The sequence below is a fragment of the Sminthopsis crassicaudata genome, chromosome 3, assembly GCF_048593235.1.
Source record: "Sminthopsis crassicaudata isolate SCR6 chromosome 3, ASM4859323v1, whole genome shotgun sequence".
Taxonomy (NCBI): domain Eukaryota; kingdom Metazoa; phylum Chordata; class Mammalia; order Dasyuromorphia; family Dasyuridae; genus Sminthopsis; species Sminthopsis crassicaudata.
Window position 1 is genome coordinate 605,784,949 of NC_133619.1, and position 23,328 is coordinate 605,808,276.

General features: G+C 40.5%; 1 protein-coding gene and 1 long non-coding RNA gene across 3 annotated transcripts in view; one reads left to right on the forward strand and one right to left on the reverse strand.

Annotated features, from left to right (window-relative positions):
• MACO1 (macoilin 1) overlaps positions 1-22,304 on the reverse strand; it is an 80,506-nt gene extending 58,202 nt beyond the window's left edge. Inside the window, exon 1 of one of the 2 annotated variants that reach the window (XM_074305798.1) lies at positions 22,118-22,304. In XM_074305798.1, the coding sequence (XP_074161899.1) occupies positions 22,118-22,197 (80 nt within the window). In that variant the 5' untranslated portion in view covers positions 22,198-22,304. Of the gene's footprint in view, positions 1-14,402; positions 14,564-22,117 lie in introns of those variants that run through there. The other variant, XM_074305799.1, reaches the window with a different exon arrangement.
• Positions 14,701-16,250, forward strand: LOC141563962 (uncharacterized). Its single transcript, XR_012488548.1, has 2 exons — positions 14,701-14,933; positions 15,916-16,250. It is a non-coding gene; the product is annotated as an uncharacterized LOC141563962 (long non-coding RNA).
• Positions 22,305-23,328: the final 1,024 nt, after the last annotated feature.

Below are 23,328 nucleotides of genomic sequence, written 5' to 3' on the forward strand. Positions count from 1 at the left end.
CTGGCTTCAAAATACTGCCACACACACTCGAAATTATAGCTTGCAAGCTGTTCTTCATTAGAAGAAAATGTCATGGTTGAAAGGCCTCAAATTTGCTGTTTCCCCACCCCTTTTACATCTGTTTGCAGAGGTCCATGAAATTCTTGATGCATATCCGTATATGTTTCAAGAGCTCAGTCTGTTTTTCCTTTTCTCCTCTGGCCCACTCTGTGCTAATCTGCATGCAAATAAAAAAACAAACAACCCTCCAAAATAGCCAAGGGTAGTGAAAGTAACTTAGGGAACAGATGTCAACTGCAAGTTTCCTACAGAATTAAATCATTACCAAAAAAAAAAAAAAAAATACTGTACATTTACAAAAATCATATAGCATGTGGCCATGTTCCTTGGTACTTCTCCTTGCCTCTCTATGATCCTCTTCTCTCCCAATTCCCTTCGGAGGTAAAGTAGAATAAAAAGATATTAGAATTGGAAGGAATCTTAGAGACCAAATGCTCTCATTTCCCACAGAGAGAAAGCCTAGAGTTTGAGAGTGGTTTGCCCAGAACTAAAAAGGAGCACAGAAATAAAAGAGGGCAAGAGAAAGACACATGGCATCAGAAGACCTAGCTTTCAATTTAGGTTGGGTCTCTCTCTTAGAAAGATCCCAAGATATGAGCAAAGGAAGGCCTGATAAACAAATACATAGACTCAACAGTCCCTACTTTGGCAAGTTTCTCAGAATGCTACATACATAGATAGGTCTAGACTGGCCTAGATTCTTTGTAGTTCTCAGATTCATTTATTCATTTAAATATTTTTAAGATCCTGAAGTTAACAAATATACTTCATACTCATTATCTTAAAATACATAAGACTAAGGAAAGAAAATGTTTTTCAAACCTGCCTATTTTTGATTCTTTGGCCATTATGCTGCTGAGCAAATCTTTAGAGTGAATCCAGCAGTCCACCCCAGAGTCCACCCCTATCAGTTCTGAACTAGATGAAGTTAAAGTTTTTTTTCAATGTACTAGAAATGTACAAAATAATTTTCCCTTGAATTTTAATTTTAATATACATTTCAATGCTGAACTAATAGACAATAAATTCAATTAGCTAAAGGAAATTATTTATTAATCAAACATTTATTAAGTACCCAATAGCCTTGTGGGAGAATATACACACAAAAATTAACAACCATTTATTAAGCACCTACTATGTACAACATGCTGTGTATAGAGCATATAAATATAAATGTAATATTAAAAATAAAATAGCTTCCCGACCCTTTGAGAGTGAATATTCCACCTGGGGGATATAAACATACCCACAATTATGCAAATGAAAGATAAATATGAAATAAGGACCAATCAGACTCAGAAAGGTCTTCTGAAGGAGATGACACCTGCGCACCTAGAAGGAAAGCTCTGAGAAAACTTTGGCACAGGAAGTAGCTGCCAGAGGGAAGAGCAGAATGTTGTACACTAAGGAGACCATCATGCAAGGTGCCTGAAGGGAGTACTGAGAATGAAAACTTAAGAGGGGGGAAGGGCTTTAAGCCACAGTGGTGATTGCATTTTACTCTAGAGCTAATAGGAAACCACCAGAGTCTCTGGAGGAGGCAATGAGGTGGTTAGACCTGTGCTTTAGGAAACTATCCCTTTGATAGATGTGTAGGTAATAGAAAAGGGAAATTCTCAAGGCCATGAAACCAACTGGGAGAGTCCCGCAATCATCCAGATTGGAAGTGATGAGCGCTTGAATCAGGTCATGGTATTGGGAGATAATTGAGAGGAGGAAAAGATGTAATGAAGGTGGGCCTGCCAAGATTTGGCAAGTGACTGGACTTTGAGGATGTGGGAGAGTGAAGAGTCAAGCTTATTCAAAAGCTGCAAAACGAAGTGACTAGAAAGACTTGAAAGAAACAGGGAAGTTTGGAAGGGGGTAGGTTTAAGGGGGAGAGATAATGAGTTCAAGTTGGGCTACAATTCATTTGAAATGGTAACAGGACATCTAGTTGGAAATATCTAATAAGCAATTGGTAATGTTGGACTCGAATTTAGGAGCGAGCCCAGGGTCAGATATTAGATCTGTAAGTTACCTTCATTAAAATGGTCACAGAACTTGTGGGAGCTTTAAGGTGTACTGACCAGGAGTAAGACATGTGAATATTGACTAAGCACCTACCAGGCACAGTGCTAGGGATATAAAGAAAGGCAAAAACTCTCCCTATCTTAAGAGGTTCACATTCTAATGGAGGAGATAACACGTAAATAACTATGAACAAACAAAATAGGGAGAGAATAAACTGGAGGTAATCTGAAGGAAGGCACTATCATTAAGGAGGAACTTGCAGGAGGTAGGATTTTAGCTGAGAAATGAAGGCAGGAGGCAGAGGGGAGGAGAGAAGACATCCCAAGCACAGGGAAAAGTCAATAGAAAAAGCAGAGCAGAGAGAGAGAGAGAGTATCTTGTTCAAGGAACAGCAAGGAAACCAGGGTCATGATAAAGGGGAATTAGGTGCTACCGAATTATTAAGGTAGAAGGGGTCAGGTTAAAATGGCCTTTTCTGAACTGTAGGAGAGAGGATTGAGAAGGGAGTGGTGGCAAAGTCAGAACCTACACTTGAGGAAGATCACTTAAAAGCTGAATAGTGAATAAACTGGAGTGTGGGAAAGATTGGAGGCAAGGAAGCCACCTAGAAAATTGCCTTAATAGACTAGGCATGAGGTGATGAGGGAAGCATTAGGAGAGATATATCAAAGGTAGAAGCAACACACCTTGGCCACAAATGGGATATGGGGTGAGAGAGTCAGGAGCCTAGGATAACCCCTAAGTTGTGCATCTAGGTAACTGGGAGAATGATAGCACTTTCCACAATATTAGGAAAGGTCAGAAGGAGAAAGGGCATGGGGGAAAGCTACCGAGTCCAGTACATCTATAGGACACATGTCTAATGGGCAACTGAAGCTGTGAGACTCGAGTTCAGGAGAGAGGTTAGGGTTGGATAAACAGAGATGCTATGTGTGCTGAGAAATAACTGAATCAGCAATAAAACTGAAAAGTGTAATGAAAACCCAGAAAATCAACACTGTAAAATGCTTTGAAGAGATCGCAAAGACTGAAGACTTAAGAAAAAGTTGGTGAATTTGGCAATGAGGGCACCACTGCTAACTAGAGAACACAGAAATAAATGGAGTTTTCCTTAAAATAATAAGTATCTATCTAAAATCAATAGCAAGCATTATTTATAATAGGAAGAAACTAAGCACATTGCCAATAAGATCAGGGATGAAACAAGAATGCCCATTACCCTCACTATTATTCAATATTGTACTAGAAATGTTGACTTTAGCAATAAGAAAAAGAAACTAAAGAAATTAGAGTAGACAACAAGGAGATAAAACTTTCTCTCTTTGCAGATGTGATAGTATACTTAGAAATTCCTAGAGAATCATCCAAAAATCTTCTTGAAACAATAGCTTTAGCAAAGTTGAAGGACATAAAATAAACCACACAAATCATCGGCATTTCTATGTTACCTAACAAAGTTCAGAAGCAAAAGATAGAGAAATTCCATTTAAAATAACTGTAGACAAAATAAAATATTTGTGTGTCTATCTGCTAAGACAAACAAATTGTATATGAATACAATTACAAAACACTTTTCACACAAATAAAGTCAGATCTAAACAATTGGAAAAATATTTGTTCCTGGGTAGGCCAAGCAAATATAATAAAAATGACAATTCTACCTAAATTAGTCTATTTCTTTAGTGCCATACCAATCAAATTGCCAAAAAATATTTTATGAAGTTTAAAAGTTATGAAATAACACCAAAATTCATTTGGAAGAACAAAAGAATATCAAGGGAACTGATGACAAAAAAAAAAAAATCAAAACAAAGAACACTGGCAAAAATCAAAACAAAGAACACTGGCCTAGCACTACCAGACTATAGACCTATAAAGCAGTAGTCATCAAAACCACATGGTACTGGCTAAGAAATAGAGTGATGGATCAGTGGAATAGGTTAGATACACACGACACAATAATCAATGAGTATAATAATCTAGTATTTGGCAAAGCCCAAAACTCCAGCTTCTGGGCTAAGAACTTGCTATTTCACAAAAAAATTGCTGGGAAAACTGGAAAATAATGTCAGAAACTCAGCATAGACCTTCATTTCATACCCCATACCGAAACAAGATCAAAATGGGTACATGATTTAGGCATAAAGGGAGAAACTATAAGCAAATTAGAAGAGCAAGGGATAGTTTACTTATCAGATTTTTGGAAAAGGGAAGAATTTATGGTCAAAAAACAACTAGAGAACATTATGAAATGCAAAATGGACAACTTTGATGACATTTAATTAAAAATGTTTTGCACAAACAAAACCAATGCAGCCAAGATTACAAGGGAAGTAGAAAGCTGGGGAAAAATTTTTATGCCCGTGTTTCTGATAAAGGCCTCATTTCTAAAATATATAGAGAACTGAGTCAGATTTATAAGAATACACATTATTCCCCAATTGAGAAATGATCAAAGGATATAAACACGATTTTCAGATGAAGAAATTAAAGCCATATATAGTCATGAAAAATTTCTCTAAATCACTATTGAGTAGAGAAATGCAAATTAAAACAACTCTTGAAATCTCATCTCATACCTCTCAGATTGGTTAAGATGACAGGAAAAATTAATGAAAATGTTGGAGGGGATGTGAGAAAACTGGGACAATAATGCTTTGTTGGTGGAGTTGTAAACTGATACACCCATTCTCACGAAAGAGCAAGTTGGAGCCATGCCCAAAAGGCTGTAAAACTGTACATACCCTTTGATCTAGCAGTTATACTACTGCGTCTTTATCCCAAGGAAATCATAAAGGAAAAAAAGGATTCCACATGTACAAAAAATGATTGTAACAGCTCTCTTTGTGATGGCAAAGAATTGGAAACTGAGTAGATGCCCATCAATTGGGGAATGGCTGAATATGTTATCATATATGAAAGTAATGGAATGTTATTGTTCTATAAAAACAATGAACAGGCTGATATTTAGAAAGGCCTGAAAAGACTTACATGAATTGATGCTGAGTGAAACAAACAGAACCAAGAATACATTGTACACAGCAATTGCAAGTTTGTGTGATGATCAACTCTATGACAGACTTTCTTCTTCCCAGCAGTTCAGTGATGCAAAGCAATCCCAATAAACTATGGATGGAAAAAGCCATTTGCATCCAGAGAAAGAACTATGGAGGCGAGACTGAATGTAAATCAACACATGTTATGTTCACTTTTCCCCCCCTTTTTCTTGTTTGTTTTTTTTTTTCTCTTGTGAGTTTTCTCTTTTGATCTGATTTTTCTCCCCAACATGATTCATAAGGAAATATGTAAAAAACCAAATGTATATGTATAATAGTTTTTTTTAAACATGTAACTAGAGAAAACAAAAAATAAAAAAAAAAAGTAATCTTAAAGAGAATAGTTTCAAGTTGTACAATAACATTGGCAGGCAAGGAGGTGGGAAGTGAGTGGAGATAGATGGTAAAAGCAATATGTGCATATATCTTTTTCTAGGAATGATACAATGTAAGAGGAAAACAGGATATAAGCTTTAGGGGATATTATTGGTAAGTAAAGGATGGGATAGGGACTCCCTCTTTGTAGGGAGCAGGGAAGGAACCAGAAGGTAAGAGACTGAAGAGGGGGTAATAAGGGAGGAGAGAGAGAAAATAATGATTTTGTGGAAAATTTGCAAGAGAAGTTGGAAGAGGGCAGCACCATGAGCACAAGACAAGGCTTTGGTAAAGAGATTGGCCCAAATTTAGGAAGAAACAGACGATAAAGCCTTTGAAAACCTAAAACAGAGGAGAGTAAAAGCACTCAGGATGAATGATGTCTATCTTCTTAGTAAGAAGTTGAGTCCTATTGAGAACAGATAAGAAAAGGCTATCTTGGAAAGATTTGGAATGCTGCAGTGGAAAATACAATAGAGTCAATTAGGGGACAGTAACTAATAGCAGTTAGGGCTCAGTTAAAACTCTATAACAAATTTATACAAGATCCACTCAATACAACTTCCTCTCATTCAGGAGAATATGAGTAAGAGTGGAGGAAATAGATGGTGGGAGGTAATCTACATCTGGGGCAAGGCATGAGAAAGGACTTCCGTCCAAGGAACCTCAAGAATGGAGGGCAGCCTAAAGCTGAACGGGTTAAAGATAAGATCAAGGGGAAAAAAGAAAGAAAGAAAGAAAGTGCAATGAATAAGATGATTCCTTGAAAAATCACAGGGTGAGCCAACTATGGGGCAGAGGGAAAGCTGAAAATAGAAGACATTTCAAAGGTTCACTGGAATTTCAGAGTTTCTAAAATGAGACATGTAGGAAATGATGATGCGATTATTCCTTTGTACGGCGAGGGGGAGAAGGTACATGTCACAGAGATTAAGGAGGTTCAAGAATTAGGAGACCAAAGAACAAGGAGGCCAGGATATCTCAGGAGCATCAATATGCATGTTGAAGTTCTGCATAACTGTGGGTATGAGGTAAAGTGGAAGATGAGTGTTGAATTGCTTAAGAAAAGAGAAGAATGTCTTGAGAGCCACTAGGTAGCTGCCATCAGGAGCTGCACAAATGATAAATACAAATGGAGTACCCTTTAAAGGAAGAGAAGTGGCAGGAGGGTCTGAAAGGGGCAATGGGCTTTAAAGAGTACACCCATGCCTCCTTTTGGTGCAATATTAGAGGGCACGAGGGAAGGTGCAACACTGAAGAGGATGGACCGAAGGCAGTAACTTCTGAGGAGAGCTGGTTGTCTCTGAGTAACAGGAAGTCAAAAAGCATACAAGAGAAAAAAGTCTAAAATGGAGGGACTCTGAATGGGGATTACTCCTTGGAACCCTTGCCAGCCCAAAAGAACCTAGCAGGGCTGGAGTTCTGCTGATTACTCAGTCAGAGGTCACCCTCCAGACCATAATGGAAAAGGACATTTCACAGATATTCAGACTATGAGTTGCTGAAGAGCCTTTAAAGACAATTAGGTGCATTCATGGATATGAGAGCCACAGTAGCACATCATTTACTTGTCAAATATGGTTAATTTCCAAGAAACACTTTCGCTAAGAACATATTCTGGCAGCATGATAAGCTTCTGCTGGCTGAGGTGGGGAGGAGGAGGGAGGAATGCTGTGTAATCAGGAAATCCATGCCAACCAGAAAAGGACATTCATAACCACCGGTCACCTTTCAGTTTCATTTTGATATTCCTGTTGTCCACAGGAGAACTATGTCCTCATTCTCACTAAAGGATATTAAATTTTCTAGCAAGGTGGCAGAAAAGGCAATTCATTGGAAGGAAAAGTTAAACAGGTATCTGGCAAAATTCTCCATGAATTCAGAAAGGTAATTGATCCCTTTGCTGACTTGATTTGAAGTACTATTTTTCATTAAAATATTTATCCTCCAGTTTCAGGAAATTTATTTGTTTGGGAGAATAATTTAACATCCTTGCTGAATCAGTCTAATGCATTTTAAAAAACAGAATGGAAAGCCATTTATTTTCAGGATTTGGGGGGCTCAGCTCCGAAACAAAAAGATGCACCTTAACTATCTCCACTGCCCAAGTGGGCAACAATTCCCCCTGCTCTCTGCCTCAGTCCCTCCAAGGCAAGGCAGAATCCCAATAGATCATGTAGCACCTTGTTTCATCAATTAAAAACAACCATTCAAATGACAGATGTGTCGGAATTAGATGGAAAAAGAAAAATTCTGTCTTATACTTAGGAAGGAAGAAGAGATGATCATATATTGGACCAATATTATTGATTCTTCTGCTCTGGCTTGACTACTTGATATAGGTATCATTCACCTGTTTCATTTTTTTTAATTCAACATTGTTTCATTTTTTTTTTTTCAACAACTATCTTCACAGCTTCACAGAGATAATAACTCTTTTTGGTACAGTTCAGAAATGCAGCTCTCTTATTAAATTAAACAGATATTTACTGCATCCCAACTATACATAAGGGTCCATTCTAGCCTTGAGTCTTCCTCTTAAAAAAGGTTTATTATTAGTCAGGGAAAGAAGGTATGTGCAAGTCAGCATGATTTAGTAAGTATCTGCAAGACTTTGTGTTTGGTCCTGGGAATGCAAAGATTAAAAAATATCAGTCTCTACCCACAGAAGTTATACAGTCCCATAAGAGCGTACAAGTTGTTTTGTATAACTTCATATATGGTTTCTTAATGGGGGCTGGGGGTGGAAATAAGGGAGAGAATCTGGAATCCAAAAAAACAAATGTAAAAAAAAATTGTTGTAAATATAATTGGGGAAAATATTAAATAAATAAACATGACCTTAAAAAAAAAAAAAAAAGAGAGAGAGAGAGAGATACAAGTGCACAAAACCAAATGTAGAATGGACTTGAGGCAGAGTCCCAGAAACTTTTGAGATGGGAGACAGTAATTTTAGTTTGGGAGGTTAGGGAAAGTTGGTTGAAAGAAAGTGAGCTTAATTTAGACTTTAAAAGAATAAGATTCAAACAGCTGAAGCTGAGTGCTAAGTGTATCTCAGCATAGGTAAGAGCATAGAGAAGAAGAGAAAGGGAGCAGATGTGAGCAGGAAATGAGTGAGCAGTCCAGGTTGGCTGCAGTATAATTATATAAAGGGCAAGCATGTAAAATTGTATTGATGTCAGGAAAGGTTTTAGGAAAAAGGTAGCCTTTCAGCAGTTTCAAAGGATATATAGGATTTCAAAAAGACAGAGCTGGGAAAGTAAAGCATTCCTGGAGGAGGGGATTAGGGAAAAAGAGATAGGGAGTATGCCTGGAAATGGGAAAATAATCCAATTTAACAGAAGCACAGAGTATGTGAGGGGAACAGTAGGAGACAAGGCTGGAACAGTAGGTCGGAGTTGTACTGTGGAGGGCCTTAAATGACAGTCTAAAGAGTTTAGATTTTATCCTGTAGGCAATTGCCAGCTTTGAGAGGTTTCTGAGCAGGGTTGTGACACCAAGAGGATGAAAGACAGTGTTCGACAAAGCAGTACCCTACAACAAAGTGGTGTAAATTCAAATAGAAAAGGAGGCTTGTAGGCCACATATAAACCTAGAAAGTAACATGTTGCCTATATTTTATTGTATTTTTATGTATTTTGCTAAATCTTTTCCAATTATTTTTTAATCTAGTTCAGGGGCACTTGGGCATATTTTGGGTCACATGTGCATATTTGCTACTTCTCTTCAACCTACTTCCCCCAAGACTGACCCCATTCTAAAAGCCAAAGGGCATAAACCTCATAAGCAAGGTTGGGCATTTTTTAAAGTTCCTATACTTACTCTTTGTTTTGGTCAAAGGGACCTATCTCATAGAACTAAAAGGTTTAGGAAATTTCATGAAAAAAGATAACCTTACATAATACAGTAATTTATTCAGTCACATCAACATCCTTATACACATATCAATATTCTGAAGTTTACAAGTGTATCTACCAAATAATCTAGGATTAATTCATCAGAAAGAACACTTCAGGATAGATAGTAATTCTAATGAATATCTCTTGCCTCATGTTTTAAAGATCAATTAACTAAGATTCTGCCATATCAAAAAAAGAAGATAACTGGAAATTGTGAAATCAGTTTATTTTCTCCATTTTTTCTTTCAATTGATTTAGAAAGCTGTAGGAAGAAAAACGCTGACAAGGAAAATGTTTTACTACAAGGCATTTTTTAACCTTTCTATATTAAAAAAAAAATGAGGGCAGAAAGGTGAAATCTTCTAATATTACAAGTTACTATTTGCGGAGGCAAGAAATAAAAAAATAAAGATATGCAATTATTAAGCTTACAGATGCTGGAACTTTACATTTTAAATTGAATTCCACTGAACATAAATTATAAAAGAGCAGTAATCTTTTTGTCTCCCCACCCTGTCCTAATATTCTCTTCTTACTCTCCCCCCTCCCCAGGCTGGGGTTAAGTGACTTGCCCAGGGTCACACAGCTAGGAAGTGTTAAGTGTCTGAGATCGGATTTAAACTCTGGTCCTCCTGAATTCAGGGCTGGTGCTCAATCCACTGCACCACCTAGCTGCCCCCCTCTTCTTACTCTTTTGCTGTTATGCTCCTGAGCTTCCTAAAATCAATTTTCATAGATCTTCCTAACTTCCATCAAAGAGTCTTAGAATAACCTGTTTTCCTCCCCCTTTTCTTAGATGCATGAACCAAATGAAGCAGAGTAAAGGAAAATAACCTGCTCCAAGTCAGTACTGAGGCCTAGGCCCCATTACCCTGCTCTCCTTTCCTGAGAGAGCTCTGTAATCGTCTCTTGCCAAATGTGACTGATTTTTCCTATGATATTAATACTATGCCACCCAGGACTGGTTTTCCTGATGTGTTTACATGAATTAGTGGGAAGAAAAATACTGAATACTCAGTTTCCAAGTAAAGAACTTTTTTTTCCCCCTGTATCATGAGAAGTTTGTCACTTGCACTGACTTAGCCTACATAATCACCACAGACAACTCTGCTACTACTCCTCAAAACCGGAACTTTTCTCAAGGAAGACTAATGGTCATTTACAGAATAAGTTCCATGTGGAAAACTTCAATGCCTAAGTTTAGGAGCCCCAGCTCTCAATCCTTGCCTGTCCCCTTTGCTCAGCATTTTTAACCTGGGTTTTTCTGAATTGCCTTTTATGCCTTTCAGCTCTAAATACTCCTGGTTCAGCTGCTTTTTCCTTTTTTTCATCCTTTTGTTATTATACAGTGAATGTCCCCTCTAAGGCTTTTATGAGGGAATCCCCCACCTGCCCCGATCATATTCCTGGTCTCTCACAGGTTCTCTATGAGAATCTCATAGTCACCAAATCTCTTTTCAAGGATTGCTCACATTATCATCAGAGTTGGAAGCCACCTGAAGGCCACAAAGGCCAACCAGACTTTACCAAGAATTCCAGTTTCAACACACCCAAGGAAAGACATTCAGACTTTGCATCAAGATTTCCAGTGAAACAAAATGTCTATTCTCATTACTCTCAAAATCTACTTTTTTCCATCAGTATCTTACAAATGAGACAGACTGCTCATAGAATCAACGCTGAAAGAGCCATGAGAAGTTAACCAGTCAAATCTCTACATTCTCCAGGACAAAACCTCAAGTCTTGTAGCTAAAGGATTTACCTTAGGTAACATTGGCCAAGCTGGGACTGGACACCAAGTCTCTTGGATTCCAGATCCAAAATACTTCCCATTCTGCCCCTTCCCCTGCTTCCTCATAAATATTATCACCAATCATCTGGGCATTCTCAACTAACCCTGTCCCCAAATTAGAAATATCCAGATTTTTGCAGGGTCCTAACTTTCATTTTCTAAAGTTCTTTTAGCCAAGAAGAAGGTCATTACCTAAATACAACTTAAATGAAAACACTTAAAATAACCTGTTTGCAAAAAGAGAAAAGAATTTGGCAATAACCAAAAGGGATATTTAAATGACCACAAAATTTCACTAGACAATTAAGAATAGGGGGAGAGATGATAGGGAATGGAAAGAGAAGCTGAACACTATACCACTAACACAGAAACACACAATTATAAGGTTTACACACACACACACACACACACACACACACAATACTGCAGATTTTCCCATGTTGTTCTCATTGACTTTATTTCTTCTTTTTGGAAGAGATGAATCCTTCCAGGACTTCTGGACCCATCCACTATGACATTTTGCCTCCCTGTCTCTCTCTTTCTCTCTCTCCTCTCTCCTACCTAAATCCCCACTTTATGAATGCTCTGCTGAATTATCTGGTGAAATGTGCTGTAAACCACAGGGGTGTCTCTTCATGTGAGGAAATACTTCCATCAACCCCCCCCCTCCAAAAAAAAAGAGAAAAGACAACACATTTAAGACTTTGTTAAACTCCTGAATAATGCCTCAGCCAAAGATTACTACTGTTTTACAGCATAATGTGAAACACGAACACCTTGATGGAAAATGCCTACCTCAGAAACTTGGTGAGGTGGCTTTAGGAAAAAAAATGGGGTGTGGTTCTCTTCCACAAGCTCATACAAAAAAGAGAAGAAAGCATTTCAAGTTTGGTCAAGTGGTGCAAGTTTCAAGTTTGGACTTCTAGATGCGTTACTGGGAAAACCTTCAGCAGAAAAGCAGCATTCCTACTCTTTGGGTGGTAAACACGACCTCAACAGTACAGGGAATTGCATGCCCACCACTGCAAAATATATTTTAAAAGGCTAGAACGTTTCTTATGTGTTATTTATAAGCTGTGAATTACACAAGCTGGGCACTAGAAATCACTGAGTAGTGCCCCCCCGACCCCCATTTTACTTCTGAGAAGACCTCAGGGGTGATGGGCCTGCCAATGTCACACAGCTTGTGAAGGGCAGGCAGAAGATTTACCCAAGATAAGAGATTTCATCACTAAAGGTACTCCTCCCTTCACCAATACAAATTTCTACCCACTCTGTCTTTATGAACAGCTATTTTCAAAAAAATATCCATTACCTAATGGTCAAGCAGTCATGAGCTTTTCTGAATGTCAGGCTAGTCCCCACACCAGAGAAACATAACTTGCCACTGAATCTATATTCAATGTCATTCCAGCTTGGTAAGATCTGTTTTAGTTTATGCAACACTGGCAGAAGCATCAATAATAATTAATAACTGATATTTATATAGTGTTTTAAAGCTTGCACTTTGCATGGATTACTTCGCTTGAACCTCACAAAAAGTGTGTGAGGTAAGTGCTACACGCATAATTTCTTTTTTGCAGATGGAGAAACTGAGGCTCAGGCAAGTTAAGTGACTTGCCCTTGGTTCCACAGTTAAGTGTGGGATTTGAACACAGCTCTTTCTGAATCCAAGCCAGCTTTCTATCCACTATGCAAAATCACCTCTCTTCAAAAACTCCAGGCCACCTGCACTGTGTAAGGGAAGGGAGCAGGGTCTTTGTGAGGATTAAGAATATTGTTATTCGTTATGGATAAGATAACAATAAAATCCATCTTCCATCTATTTGATTTTTTCCAAAACTATTTTCACATCTCATACCTCAAAATGACTAGAAAACCTGAGTTCTAAGTTCCAGCACGGCCACTGACTGACCTCCCTGTGGGCCATCATTTAAGCCCTCTAAGCCCTTATTTTTTCTTTTATAAAATGAATATCACATTCATGATACTCACCTTACAGGGCTGTTGTGAATACTATCCATATAAATAAACCTCTATAAAAATATCAGTTGTTATTGACAACCCTGAGCTGCCTTGGGAACTTATGATGCAGAAGAGACTATAACAATTTCCATGCAGAGTTAAAAAAAAAAAAAAAAAAAAGGATTAAGAATGAGGAGGCCAGGCCTGTTATCCCTAATTTCATTACTAAACAAAATACAAGACCTAGGGCACACCACTATCTCTTGGTAGCTTTAAGTTTCCCCATCTGGGAAATGGGAATAAGAATCAATAATACAAACTAGTATTTTTAATGAATTTAAGGTTTACAAGTCATGTAGCTAAATTATCTCATATGCTTCTCAACAACTTTGTGAGGTAGATATTATTAGATTCATTTTACCTCTATTTACTTCACAAGCTTGTAAAAAGCAGATTAGGTAACAAGCATGAACCAATTTTGAAAAATATAGAGCCCCTTATAAATATATTACATCTCTGGGCCAAAGACATAAAAAGGCATGAACAAGCAATGAGCTTTTAAGAATTCAAGAAAGATTACTTCTCCGTATTTTTGTTTGTATGATAAAACACGAGGATAAGTAACCAAATTAAGAGACAAATGTTAATTAGATGAGAGTCTCCTCATTGATATGCCAGGTGATTTTTTTTTTTTTTTTGGTTAGTTTCCAGTTCACCATAAAAAACCACTAACAATAAACAACATCCTGGAGTAGCTAGTGTAAAATAACTACATTATACAAATGGAAAATATAGTATCATGAAATGTGGAGTTGGGAGATACTTTAGGGAGCTTGTTTAGCCCCCTTATTTTTACAAATGAAGAAACCGAGGTGGAGAGCAATTAAGTAACTTGTCCCTGACTTTGCAGATAGCAGAGCTGGAATTCAAACCTAGAAGCCTTCCAGCTCCATATTCAATACTATTTCTATTCTGTAATATGGCAACAAAGAGAATGCAAAAACAAACAAACAAAAAAAAAAAACCACAGATCATATGGTGACTCATGACATATAGATGGTCAGTGCAACAAAGGCACAATAAGAGAAAATCTAGCTCCTGATCCATCTGTCACATACAAAAGATGCAAGCCAGTGGTCATCTTAGCCCTGTCAGGGGTTCCTGCAACAGGCATGGAGAGGTCTCTGATTCTCTTCAGAGAATCTTCAACTGTTTCATTTTTGACATAGGCAAAGTACTTACAGTGGCATTGGGAGGTTTATTTGGCGTTCGAACAAGGTAATAGTAATAATAATGAAAGATTATTTCTGGCCACCTCCCCTACGATGGACAGGAAATGGATCCCAGGATGCTGTGATGGGACTGCCCCATTTCAGCCAACTAAATGCAAAACCACTTCAAAAAGGGGTGGGGGTAGGGGTGGGAAGGGGAAAGACAACAGAGCTGATGAGGGTGGGAAAACTTAACCTCTGATGTCACAATCCCACGACTCAATAGTGAGTGACCACCCATAAGGTTATAGAGTAGAAGAAGGAGGAATAAGCACCTGAGCCATAAAAGTGCTGTGACATCGAGGAGAATTTCTATGCTGAATTTCAGTTGATTTTAATTAAATTAAAGTCAAATTAAAATGTAGTAGCCTTTAAGGATTTTTTTTTAAATTTGACAAGTGATAAACACCTGAAGATATGATTTTAATGTAGCAATCATTTCTTAACTATTTTAAGATGAGAGAAAAAAAAACATCTTCCAAAGAATATACTCCTACTGTTGGTATGTATCATTTTCCTTCCATAGCTTATAGAAGAACTAATTCACAGATATTGTCTTAATCCTTGAAAACAAGTCAAATATAAGTTGGCTAAGTTTAGAAGTGAGAACAGAGAAATGATTTGATTGTTTTTTAATCTTTTATCTTTAGGTTTTAATTTTTATCCTATACTTTATCTAGAAAAGTAACCTAATACAGTATTCTACTTTGAGGCTCCTAAGTATGTTTGAGAAATGTCTATGCTCCTCTGGAAGCCAGCAGATATGTCAAAGTATGCTTAAGTATTATTTGCTTGACTGCAGGCCTAGAAAGTGACAAAAATCAAGGGGTTAATATCAAAAAGATCTTCATCATTGAGAGGATTTCCAGGCAAAAGAGAGAAAAGGAAGAGGAGGAGAAGGAGGAGAACGTTTCTCTGGTTTAGAGAACTCAAAAGTAGATTCTGATAAATAATAATATCACGAGCATGAAAATGGAAATAATTAGAAAGTTGTAAAGCCTAGAGTTAAAATTCATCTCCAGATAATGATTAGGAAATGGGGGAGGGGGAGATGTAGTAATACATATCATTGTGATAAGAATAAGAAGCCTTTAATAATAAGAAGCCTTTAAAGCAAATAATCTAGAATGGATCTTTTAAAAAAATTTGACCTACTCTCCCAATCCAGTAATGTAACTTAAAAAGAGTCTACCAAACAGCACTGATAGGTGTATCTCTAAGGAATATAGGAGAGAGAAAGCATTTTTAAAACTGGAATAAAAAAGTATCAAAATTTTATCTGGCAGTTTTTCTAAATTTATCAAACTGGGAACCCAGGGGCAGATCATTCCAGAACCCACATTTCCATTTCTCTGATCTATTCTGATCTTTCTCAAATATACCAACATTATCGTTCATCTCTAGGCTAGCATTCTTGTAGTTAAAGTCTCTCTTCATTAATGAAATACTTTTTGAGACCGAAGCAGAGTACTGCTCTTTTTTAGGTGGCGTGGCAACAACACTGATATATCTAGGGTTTCAGCTGCAGAACACATGAACCAGGAAGGCCAATGGCAGCAGGCTGCCTTCCTGCTGCTGTGAAAAATGAAAGCCCAGGAGATTAAAGCTGGACTTTAGAACTAAAAGAAACATTTAATTCTCTGGGACGAAGAGAACTTAGATGTCTGAAGGAAAAGCAAAAAAAGGCAGTGAAGAATCATGGAAAGAGGACTGGACTTAAAACTAGAAAAACTTGAAATCAAAAACCAATCTATCACTAAAAGTAGCTGTGCTGGAAAAGTTGCTTCCATTTCCTCAACCATTAAATGAAGGGGAACTGGTCTAGACTCATGTCTCCTTTAACTTAAACATAGTTATATGGAACCATAGATGGACTAGAATGCTCTTAAATACATTAAATTTTCTCACAATTTCATCGATTTAGAGAGTTAAGATGCAAAGATTTTGAGAGGCTAAAATATTAGGCCGAATCCTAGATGATAAAACTAAATTGGGATGAACTCTCTGTGTTGAGTTCCCCAATTCACAAATACAATATTGGGGGGGGGGGTTGTAATAAGATGTAGAGGAGAAAGAGACTGCAAATTTATAAGGAATCAGCAGTGTGATATCAACAGAAGCCAAGTATGGCCGTTGGACTTAAGCAACATCAAGACAGGTTCAGCGTCCAGGTGATCATGCTGCTCTCTTCTGCCCTGGACAGAACACGTCCAGAGAACTGTATTTAATTCTGGTTGCCACAATTTAGAAAGAGCATTAATAAGCAAGAGTTTAATTAAAGAAATGTAGCCAAGATGGAAGTTGAAGATAAACAAATTTAGGATTTAATGTAATAAAATGTAATAAAAAGCTTTGCAATCACGAGATTCCCCTCAAGGGAACAATGGGCTCCTCCTAAATTAGAGGTGTCAAGTCAAGGTGGGATGACCACTTGTCAAGGGTGTTGAAGGGATTTTTGTCTGGTCAGGACTGAACTAGCTGGCCTCTGAAATCTCTTCCAAACCCAAAGTTCTGTGATGAAAACCTTTTACCAGCACAAATACTCCAGTATTTTTAAAAATAGAATCAAAAGGAATTGGAAACTATCATGAACTTTAGAGAGGACCAATCTAACCCTCTCGATTTACATAGATTAAGAGCTGGAAAAGACCTCAGAGGACATGGAATGTGACCCCCTTATGTTACAGACAAGGAAACAAAAATACAGGTTAAGTGATTTGCCCAAGATCACATACTAGAGTTTAAGAAGGGATCTGAACCCATTAAACACACACACACACACACACACACACACACACACACACACACACACCCCATAAGAAAGACAGTTATGTAGATGTATGAGGAATAGTGTGGAAAAGAAGGGGGGGAGGGAAATAGTCCTTGAGAGACCCCTACCAGTTACATGACAAATCACTTAACTTCTTTTTCTCTTCCACTCCATAAATATTAAGTATTAATCTGCATTGGTAAAGAAAGGTCCTTTAAAAGAGTTCCTTACACTGATGAAATCATAGGTTTGGTAAACAACAAAACATATCAATAAAAATAGATCACAAGATCAGCATTGGAATAGACCTTCAAGATAATCAATTCTATTCCTCTTATTTTACAAACGAGTTAACTGAGGCTCAGAGAGCAAGCAGGTCACATGAATAGGAAAGAGAAGGTCTAGGAAGGAAAGACAGGTGCCCACTGATTCTAAACAGGTTGATTTCTTTCACATATTATCTGCTTTAAATTTTTCTCAATTCTTCAATTTTAAGATGACATAAAATTGGCTTCCTTAAAAACTTTTTTTCTGAATTTGAAACAAACTCCTAGTATTCTCTCTAAATTGACCATGAGCTATATCTGAATCAAGAGACAGTATAAGAGTTGCTAGAAAGGAGACCAGTGACAAAAGTTACTCAAAGATTCTTTTACCACGAAATGGATTTCTGAGCAAGAGAAGAATCTACAAGTTTTGATTACAGGCATGCTTCGAAGCTTACAAAGGTATCCACCTTTCTCATCATACAGCTTGTAAGAAACTTTGAAAGTTAAAGCCAAATACCAGCTTATTGCTGTAGCACAGAAGCCTATGTTTGTTCGTCTATAATACAATATAAGGTTTCCACACTTTATCATATGGAATTACTGACACACTGCTTGGAACACTTTTTAAAGCAACAGAAGCTCCTCTGTCAACACTGAATTCTGAACTCCTACATCACTAATCTACCACCTTGCACTATCCAGTCACTGACTCCAAGTAAGGTATAAAGAGGATAAAGTACTTGGGAAGTCTGCCCTCAGTTGGTTAGGATAGTAGCCAGCATCAGATGAAAACAGTTTTTGGTGAATGAAATGTTAGCCACCTGTGGAGAACCAAATGGACAACAGGAAATGGGGGAGGGAAGGAGGAAGCCCAAACCTTACATATAAAATGTTATATTAAATAGAAATTATATTAATTTACTTATATTTAACTTATATTAAATATCAATTACTAACATTCATGAACCTTTGAACATTATTTACAATAGTGGCTCTTAACTTTTTTGTGTGTCCTGTGGAGCCTCTGGACAATCTAGTGAAACCTATGAACTTCCCAGAATGAATGTTTTTGTTTTTGTTTTTAAATACGTAGGATTTCGAAGGGAATCAATTATTTTGAAAAATAGTTATCAAGCAATTTTTTAAAAAATAGTTCATAGACTGCCCAGATTAAGATTTATAATTAGCCTGCTTACTCCTTCAATTTAGAATTGAAGCATTTGGACTTTGCTAAATCTCCCTTTAGAAACTAGTATTGAACTAGAAGAGACTCACTGAAATTTTTAATCCTAATACTCCATAACAAACTCAGAAGCACAAAGATCTGGAGGATTTCACTTGGTATCTTCTAGAAAAAATATATAAATTCATTTTTATGTATCACCTCATGAGGCCCAACTAAGATGCCTGCACACATATGAAGGGAATAAATGATAGATATAATTAAATGTTTCTTAGGGAAGTTTAAAAAATTGATGACTTGAGGCTCATTAGCTTCCCTAAGAGCTTTATCATCAGTTATACAAGGAAGAGAATCCAAAATCAAAAGAACCATCAACAACATAGTAACAAGACAATGGACCTTGAACAAAATGCATCAAAAAACTTGATCCACAACAGGACACAGATAAATGGACTAGGGTTCTTCCTATAATTGGCAGACTATTGTCATGTCACTGTACTTAGCAGACATTCAGACTCCAGTTATCCCTACTAGGTTTATTCTAGCATAATTTATTCCAAACTCACTTATCATGTGTTGTTATTCATAAATTTCTTAATAACAAAGGGATCTGCTTTTCATTGAAGAATTGTGGTTTTTAACTTAAATCTAATATATACTTAGTTTTATAAACCATTAAACTAGAAGAGAGAAAACTTTTTTCTTTATGGTTTTGATTGAAATGGTCTCAGTCATCACATAAGAACAAATTCTAGAATTCTGCTTTAATTATGCTCTTGGATACTTTTTTTTTTAATAACTTTAAAAAATCAGTTAACTTGTCATCTCATATATGGGAGTAATAACATGTATAAAAGTATACAGTGACATCCTGTGTGTCTTCAGTCACTTCACCTACTCCTATAAAACCCCTGGCTAGAAAAACAAAAGTTTAAGACCTTACACTGAAGGCAACTGAAGTAAACTTTTACTCACTGGATATTTTCCATTTACTCTCCCTTTTAATAGGTTCCTCGACCAAAATAAATACCATTTAGAATTAATACCATGAGAAGAACAGAAATGACTACTGTGCATGAATCCTGCGGGGGAGGGGGGAGGCCCAGGATGTTAAATGATGAACACTGAAATTGTCATGAACTTGTCGATTTTCTCTGAGCGCAGAAAGATCTTTAAGCTATTGTTGCTTGGAATTGGGGGAGAAGGGGTTAAGGCCAAAAAAGGACACAAGATTTGGGGGCAAAACCTCCAAAAGGGTTTTTTAACCTGTCACAAATTTTCAAGAAAAACTTTCTTGATAATGTTAAAAATCATTTCCCTAAGTACAATCAAGCAAAAGAAAGTGTCTACAGTGAGCAAAATACAGAGTAACAGTATTCCCATCAAAGCCTGGATGGATTCCAGGGAGCCTGATTTTTGCAGCAGCTTTCCCCTCGGTACCCAAATGGAATAGAAAGAGAAAATAGCCTGGGAGCCCTCCACCAGCCCCGAGAGCTGCCGAGGGGCCGAGCAGCCTTGGCCCCCTGAACCAGGCCAGAAAGACTAAAGGCGCCACCTGCCATTTGGATCACACCATCTTTTCTTCACACAGAAAACCTTATCGACTGAGGAATCTCAAGTTCCGGACCATCCAGAAATGCCCTTTCAAAAAAGGCTTCCTTTCTCCCCTCCTCAGCTCTTACCAGAGCGTTAGGGCGGATTTCAGATGGGAAGGGAAAAGTTCCCTCTCTGGACAGAGTGACATGAGGAAAAAGGTGTGGAGGGTTGAAGGAGGGCTCTGGGGAGCTTGAGAAAGGAAGTGTCTTTAATGGGGGGGACATCTCCTGAGAGGACGCGAGTGTGAAAGGCGTCCCCATTACTGAGAAGGTTATCTCTGAGTAGGGGCAGTCTTTGTTGTGGCCTTCCAGGTAAGTTCCTGTTATAAGGATGCTACTCTTGAAGCAGACCTCTAAGGAGAATGTTCCAGCTGTTGTGTGGAAGTCCTCCCATAGGAGGAAGGGAATGGCCACTGGGGAAGCTGCGTGCAGACTAACTCCTTGGAGCCATGAGTGGAGGAAGGCACCCCTGGCGCCCAAGGGGATCATCTTGTGGAGGGTCTCTGGTGCAAAAAAGGTTGGGGGAGACCTACTGTGAGAAATGGGGAGTCTGTATATGAGGAAGGGATTATCTGGGTGTGTAGAGTCTGTCTGATTGGGGAGGAGGCTCTTACAAGGAAGGGGAGACTCTTCTGCAGGTATCCTTTCGAGGAAGGAAACAGCCAAGTGTGCCCAGCTTGTCTTACTGGGGGGCCTCTCATAAGGAAGGGCAGGCTAGAGGGGAAAAGTAGATGCCATTTGCATGTGGGTGTTTTTGAGGGGCACCTCCCAGAAAGAAGGGGATAACTGTGTGGGGGTATCTCGGGGAGCATGTAGCCTGTGATGAAAGAAGTACCTGTGTGTGGAAGGCGAGTTTTAGGTGAGGATAAGGATGTGTGTGTGTGCCGAGTATCTTTGAGACAGTCCAGTGTGAGGATGGGGGTTTCCTGGGGGGTTTTCTGTGAGGACCAGCAGTTGTCCAGCTGACTGTCGGATCTCTTGTTGAGTTCGAGTGTGTCCATATGCTGAGGGCACCTTTTGGGGGAAGTCTCTTGCGAGGGTGGCTGTTATATGGAGCGGGGTCTCCTTTGAAGGTGGGGGGCTCCCCTAGGACTCCTGGTCTATGATGGAGACTCCCCAGCCCAGGTTTTGGGTATCAGTCTGTGAGTGGGTCCTGGTCTGTGTGTCGGGAGTCGGTGCGGTGTCTTTCAGTAGGTCCCCCTTGTGTGGGGGATGGGATACATGAGTGGGTCTCTCTAGATCACGTGTGTTTGAGGTGGTGTCTGTGGCTGGGTTTCTTGCCTACATACACACATCTTGGGGGGAGGGAACGATGGTCTGCGTGTGTGTGTCTGGGGAAGGGGCCGTCCTGTAAGTGGATCCCTCACCATGTGTGTCTGCATCTGTCTGTCTAGAGGGCTGGCTGGCAGTGAGTAGGTCCTTCCCCAGTGTGTGGTGTGTCTGGGGGAGGGGCTCTTGGTCCCCCCACTCAAAGGTCTGTTAGTGGGTCCCCTGTGTATGGCGGGATCTCGAAGGTACGTGGGAATGGGTCCCTTGCCCATGTGTGTGCCTGGGGGGGGGGGGTCTGGCTCCCCCTCCCGCGTGTGCCTGGGAGTGGGTCCCTTGCCCATGTGTCAGTCTGGGGGTCTGTGTCCTCCGGGCGCCCCCTCCCCCGGGCTGCAGGCAGCGGCGGCAGCAGCAGTGGCGGCGGCGGTGGCGGCAGCATTAGCCCCGCTGGCCGCCCGGCCCGGCCGGTCCCGCCCCACCTCCACGGAGCAGGCCGGGCGGCAGCCGGCCCAGGGCCGTCCGGGAAGCCCCCTGCGGGCGGCGGGCGTGCGGCCTAGTGGGGCCGGGCTTACATAACGGGGCCGGGGCGGGCCGGGGCCTCACCTGCCGTAGATGCCCTCGGTGATCCGGTTCCGCTTTAGGGGGCGGCGGAGTTTGCTGCAGTCCGCGTTCCGCCGCTTCATCCTCCTCCCGCTGGGGGGCCGTGAGCCCGAGCCGCCGCCGCCGCCTCCTCTTCTTCCTCCGCCTCCGCCGCCCGAGCCGAGCCCGAGCCGCAGCTCCCGGCGCCCTCCCGCCCCGCGCCGCCGCTGCCGCCGCCGCCTCCTCCTCCGCCGCCGCCGCCGCTGCTCCCGGCGTTCCGGGCCTGGACTCTACCCTGGGGCCGGTCACCGCCGCGGAGCCAGCCCCCGGGGGGAGGGGGTGGGGACGGGGCCGGGGGCGGGGGCCGGGGAGGGGGGGGGCCGCGGAGCCTCCTCCGCCTTCGGAAACAAAGAAATGACAATTCCGGGGCCCGCCCGCCCCACGGCCAGCCGCCCTCCGGCCCCGCCTCCCCCGTTCCGATCGACACCAAGACCGACCAATTGGAGCCACCGTCTCTGTCGCCTTGACCAATCCTAGAGCCTGCTGAGGCCCAGCCGAGTCTAAAGCCAGCCTCTTTGACGGACGGAAGAACGCTCCAATCACAATTGGGCCTGGAGCAGCTCCTAGGCCAATCAGCGAGAGTTTAAATAGGGTCTTATAAATAGGCCCTATAAATATAACATCTTATATGGTGCTTGTTGCGACGGTATATTGCGCTGCATTATATTTAATGACCACGTTATACGATATCATCATCTTATATTTTTCATGTTGTACGACATATCGTATTGGGAAGCTTCTGCAATCCAGCATCCCGCACGGAACATGTGACGAGGGCCCCCGGCCACAGCACTAGATCGCTCGCCGCGGTCGCCTCATATAAGGGGCCCTCAGGTCTCCCTTTGAGCCCTCCCATCCACCCCCCACGGAGAACATTCGGACCGCAGCCACGCGAGCCCTCTCCGCAGACCCCGGAGCGCCAGGCCGCGCCGGCAGCGGCAGCGTCAGCAAGGGAGACGAATGACAAAGCAAAGCCTGCCCTCGCAACCACCCGCCCCGCCCCCGCCTCCCGCGACAGGGTGACAGCCCGCAAGCCAATGGAAGGCAGGGGCGGGGCCACCAGGCGTCTCTGCTCCAGCGAGTGTCTTTAGGCTGGGATAGGGAGGGGCGAGGCGGAGCGGAGTGGGGCGGGGCCAGGCAGGAGGCGGGGAGCTGTTCTTGCTCGGCGCGGCGGG